Genomic DNA, 6,000 nt, shown 5'->3' on the forward strand with positions numbered 1-6,000 from the left:
AGAATATAAATATTTTAAAAGATAATTACACAGCTACTTGGAAAGAAATAAAGAAAAACGTAGAGATTTCAAAGAATGGCAAAAAAATAATAATTCTAGATTTATCTGGCAGGAGGGTAAACCTAGACTAAAATATAAATTATTAACAGATGCTAAAGAAAGAGGGGGCTCCACCCTGCCCGATTTAAAATTCTATTAAAGAGGCATCCTGTCTCTGTTGGCTCAGGGAATGGATAATATTGAAAAACATAAATATTCTAGATTTGGAAGGACATAATAACAGATTTGGATTGCATGCATATCTCTGCTATGAAAAAGCAAAAGTACAAAAAGGGTTCCAGAATCATTTAGTTATAAAATCAGTTTTTACTGTTTGGGGAAAATATGAAAACTTACTAGAACAGAAAACACCGTGATGGCTTTTCCTGCTAGAAGCGACATCTCTGGAAAAAACTAAACATGAGAAGTTTTTGGGAAATACAGGGAGCTGCTAAGTGGAGTAGAACATCAGCTGAAACTGAAAGATTTTGAAGAATTAAGGAATTTATTAACTAATTAATTACAGTTTCACCAATTAAATAATATTTTTAGGATAGACAAAAAGAAATGTTTCAGCTATGAGACCTCAAGATTTGAAAAAAGATTTGTTAGAAAATAATATAAAATTACTGTCGAAAATGTACAGATTGCTCCTGGAATGGCATACAAAAGATGAACAGGTTAAATCTAATGATACACTGGGAGAGGGATTTGGGGCATAATATTAAACTTTCAGATTGGGAAAGTTACAGATAGGTAGCCGTGTTGGTCTGCCATAGTCAAAACAAAATAAAAAAATTCCTTCCAGTAGCACCTTAGAGACCAACTAAGTTAGTTCTAGGTATGAGCTTTACGAGTGTATCTGAAGAAGTGTGCATGCACACGAAAGCTCATACCTAGAACTAACTTAGTTGGTCTTTAAGGTGCTACTGGAAGGAATTTTTTTATTTTGTTTTGAGATTGGGAAAGGTTATGGAAAACTGATTTGAAATTCTCAGCATGTTGTACACTGAAATAAAACTTTATGAAAATGATGCACTGGTGGTATTTGACTCTTAGTAAATTAGCAAAAATGTATAAGACAAGTACAAATACCAGCTGGAAATGTAAAGAAAAAGCAGGTGTGGTGGTCTTGTAAAGTAATAAAAGCATTCTGGAAAATGATATATAATGGGGAAAATGTTTAAAATAACCTTTATTAAAAAAACCCAGAAGCTTTTTTATTAGAAATTAAAGATGCCAAGATCCCAAAGGAGCAGAAAAGACTTTTTATGTACGCGACAACAGCCGCACGGATGCTACTAGCCCAGAGATGGAAAGAAGATAAAGTCCCTACCAGAGAAGAATGGCAGACTAAGCTGATGGACTACGCCGAAATGGCAAAGTTGACCACTAAGCTCAGGAACCAAGAAGACAAAAAGTTAAATAAAGAAAGGGGAGAAATTATAATTTATCTAGGAGACCACTGTAAGCAGATGGAAACATTGGCAGGATTCTAATAAGACTTGTAATGTAGCAAATATCATGGACAATATGGAGAGATATAAAAAACGGATTATGAAATAAGATGCAGTTGAAAAGGTTGACAATAGGACCCATAGATGGGAGGGTGGTGATTAAGAAATCTCTAAATATGGATATGTATTTTGTACTGTTATAATTGTAAAATAAAATAAAAATTATTTCAAAAAGAAGAGAGATTTCCAAGTAATTGCCCCCGGGTTTCAGAGATCTCCTCCCCCTGAGACAAAGCAGTTTTCTGGCAGTTTTCAGACAGCCTCTTTCCCAGAGGGGAAACGTTTCTTCCATAATTGTCAACGGCATAAAAAGCACAGGGATAATCTCTCCTGGAACAGCAAAGGAAGGCTTACTGCTGCAGAAAACGTGTCACATTGACCATGCCATAAAGTCAGGTATGTGCAAAGCCCTGTTTGAGATATAAACTTTTTGATCGGTTCCAGACAGATCTCTCACAGTATTGTGAAATGACAGAGCTTGTATCTCTTAAGTATGGATAGCATAAGAACCTCAGAACAACCCTGCAGAAACAGACCAAGAGTCCAGCTGGTCCCTGACTGTTTCATTTTTAAGTCTTTGCTTTAGAGCTCCGTGGATCTTTGGCATTTCTGCCAAAGAAGGTAGGCTTCCAAAAACCTTTTGAGAAATGACAGAAAATCTGGATTTAATAGATATTTGGACAAATAAACATTTATTAGATAGGGAATTCACGTTTTATTCACATGTACATGAAAGCGGTGCCAGAAATGATGCCATCTGGATATCTAAAGAATTGGAATTAATAGTAAGAAAAATAGAAATAATACCAATAACATTATCGGACCATAACCCACTAAATAGTAATATAAGAATAGTCTCACAACCTGTTCCCAGCAGGAGGAAGAGAAGTGTCAAAGAGGTCACCAAGTCCGCTAACAGCTAAATATATGCACCTGGGATGCCAGGTGGGTCCAACAGCAAAGATGTTTGTGGAAACTTCAGCTGTGGAGGCTAGATGCTTCAAAGGCAAGGTGTGTTTAGGGAATGCCCTGTGTGTGGCCAGTGTGGTGTAGTGGTTAAGAGTGGTGGACTCTAATCTGGTGAACCGGGTTCGCGTCTCCGCTCCTCCACCTGCAGCTGCTGGGTGACCTTGGGCCAGTCACACTTCTCTGAAGTCTCTCAGCCCCACTCACCTCACAGAGTGTTTGTTGTGGGGGAGGAAGGGAAAGGAGATTGTTAGCCGCTTTGAGACTCCTTCGGGTAGTGCTAAAGGGGGATATCAAATCCAAACTCTTCTTCTTCTCTTCAAGAACGATTGGTTTGGGGATGTTTAGCCAGGAGAAGAGAAGACTAAGAGGTGATCTGATAGCCATCTTCAAAAAGCTGGAGGGCTGTCCATGGATGGAGCAAGCTTGTTTTCTCCTGTTCTGGAGGGGAGGAGCTAAACCAGTGGAATGAAGTTACAAGAAAAAAGATTCTGACTAAGCAGTAGGAAAAAAACTTTATGTTGGTCAGAGTGATAAAAACATTGTGGCATCAGCCCTTTCCTTAAAAACAGTCAGCTCCAAAAGTTCTGCAGGGATAAATCTGTCTTCACCTGCTGGTGAAGGGATATGAAGGAGGAAGTCAATAGAACATCTCAAGGAAGGGAGTTCCAAAGTCTGGGAGCAGCCACCAAGAACTCCCTCTCCCGTGTCCCCACCAAATGTGTCTAGGAGGTTGATGGGACTGAGCCTCCGCCAAAGATCTCAGAGCCCTGGCAGATTCATATGAGAGAATATGACCTTTCAGATAGGCTGGACCTAAGACGTGTATAGTAGCGGCTTGAATTAATTCTAAGCAAAAACAACAGAACAAACAGAAAACGTGCATGAAAAGGCTGATTTGAAAGTTCAACTTATGTGAAAGGTAGTGTATTCAGCATCATATGCTAATGAGCATTTTTTGCTTTAGCTTATACATGCACTCCTTGAATTAATTCTAAGCTTATTTTCTGTATCCCCCCCACCCCCGTAATCACTGTGTCCAAACATGTTTTCAAATGCATACATGGTTCCTTATATTTTCCTTCCCCAAGCTGGATTTATGTATACTGTAATGTGCCTTTGATTTTCCTTTGATAAGTTTTAGGAATATGGTAACATCTTGAACACACCAAAATACAGTCACTAGCTTTTTGATTATGCACTTAATGGGCCTCCTGCTGCTGCCGTGTCGCCACCACTGCACGATTTCCGTTCTCATCCTGAGGTAAAGTTATTAACCCGAGGTACTACTTCTGGGTTAGCAGAGTCTGTAACCCGAAGTGTTTGTAACCTGAGGTGTTTGTAGTCCAAGGTACCACTGTATAGCATTTCTAATTCAACAATAATACTGTTATGCAGATGAGAAACTAAGAGACTCTGAATTTGCAAAAGTCACACACGGCCACCTCCAACACTGAGCCCTTAGACACAATATTCAAGTCATCAGAACACTTCAGGCATTTTTTCCCTCAGAAATCTTCACAAAATCCCTGCAGTGTAAACCAGTATTTTCATGCTGGGATAGCGGATTCCTACTGAGGCTATCCAGTGACTTTGTGGCTGATGGAAGATTTTCAACAAAATGATTTATCAGCTCCCAGTTCAGACTGACAGCCACTTCACAAGTCCATGGTGGAGGGAGTGTCCCAGTTTCCCTTATGGTGCAATCAAACTGGCTTTAGGATCCTTGAGCTACAGAAATGATGTTAAACTCCCATCAGGCTGCAGAAAAGAGCAAAAGAAAAGCAGGGTTGTCCCGCTGATTTGCTGAAAGACCAGCTCCCATCAGTTCTCCACAAGAGAGGCTGAGTAGATATTCCAACAGGCTGCCACAGGTAGTCACTGCAAGAACTGTAGCTTTAAGTGTGGAATAGCTTCTTCTGCTTCCCTCCCCATGCATTTCTCTGTCACATCATTTTATACGTAAACCTGAGAGCAGAAACCCTCTTACAACTGAACTTCAGAAGCTGATTGAGACCCCTTTGGGCTAAGGTGTGGAGTAAAAACTCTGTAAGTGACAAATGGATAAATCATAAAACTGACATTGGTTGGGCTTAGAAGAGGGAATCATATGTCAGAGTTGGAAGGCTCTAATGTTTGGAAGCTCTAATACAATGTCTCAAGTTGGACTAAACTAGGACAGAACCTATAAAATCATACCAGATTTCTAATATTCGTTTGACTTTTATTCCTTAGCATTTTACCAACAAACACACTTTGGGAACAATGTCCTCCATCACCAGATTCAACGAGAGCCTTGTGAGCCACCAAACCTTTGTCCTGATTGGCATCCCTGGGATGCAAGAGAAGAACTCTTGGGTGGCCTTCCCACTGTTTGTGCTCTACGCCCTGACTCTGCTTGGGAACATCACAATCCTCTATGTCATCAAGATTGACCCAAGCCTCCATGAGCCCATGTACTTCTTCCTTTGCATGCTCGCCTGCTCGGATCTGGGCCTCTCCATTTCCACCATGCCAACAATGCTGGGGGTCTATTGGTTTGACTCAGGGGAAATCACACTGGATACCTGCATCAGCCAGATGTTCTTTATCCATTTGTTTCAATGGGCAGAGTCTGGCATTCTTGTGGCAATGGCTTTTGACCGGTTCATTGCCATCCGTGATCCGTTAAGATACACCTCACTTCTCCCAAATTCTGCAATTGCAAAATTAGGAATAGCTATATTGTCCAGAGCTTTCTGTGTCTGCTTCCCACTCCCCTTTCTTATTAAACGGCTAACTTTCTGCCGATCTAATGTGCTTTCTCATTCATACTGCCTCCACCCAGACACAATGAATTTAGCCTGTTCTGGCACAAAAGTCAACATTCTGTATGGTTTGGTAATGGTCATGTCTACTTTGGGGTTGGATGTTCTGATCATTCTCATATCCTATATCCTGATCCTGAAGACTGTTTTGAGCATTGCCTCCCGGGAAGAGCGCCTCAAGGCTCTCAACACCTGCGTCTCTCACATTTCTGCCATCTTGATCTTCTATGTCCCAATGATTGGCGTCAGTGTGGTTCATCGATTTGGGAAGCACCTTTCCCCCATTGTCCACATGCTGATGGCCAACATATACATTGCTGTCCCACCACTTCTTAACCCTGTTGTGTACAGTGTGAAGACCCAGCAAATTCGACAGAGGATTTGCAAAATGTTCTTGTTAAAGAAAACCAGGGGTTGACATCTTTTCCAAATGACAATTCTGTGCTAAACGGAAGAGAAAGTGTTTTGTAAGGAAACTCAAAGCCTGAAGAAACAACAGGGTACAAACGGGAAATATTTTTAGCTGGTTCAATCCTTAAAAGGATTAAAAATATATAGGAATTTTAGTTTCACTGTTAAAAAATGTTGTTCTTCAGTCTTTAGATTTCAAAGGTGTGTTGTTTTTTTTAAAGAAATAGTTCCAGTGACAGAGATGGATGAAATAAGGGTGC

General features: G+C 40.3%; 1 protein-coding gene across 1 annotated transcript; it reads left to right on the forward strand.

The window, feature by feature from the left end:
• Positions 1-4,787: 4,787 nt before the first annotated feature.
• On the forward strand, positions 4,788-5,747 carry LOC309341175 (olfactory receptor 51H1-like; the record flags this gene model as incomplete). The annotated part of the gene is made up of 1 exon (XM_081860697.1): positions 4,788-5,747. One exon carries the CDS (start codon positions 4,788-4,790, stop codon positions 5,745-5,747), a length of 960 nt encoding a protein of 319 aa, XP_081716823.1.
• Between the last annotated feature and the right edge of the window lie 253 nt (positions 5,748-6,000).

The sequence above is a fragment of the Podarcis erhardii genome (genome assembly GCF_964252035.2).
Source record: "Podarcis erhardii genome assembly, chromosome: 4".
NCBI classification, from domain to species: domain Eukaryota; kingdom Metazoa; phylum Chordata; class Lepidosauria; order Squamata; family Lacertidae; genus Podarcis; species Podarcis erhardii.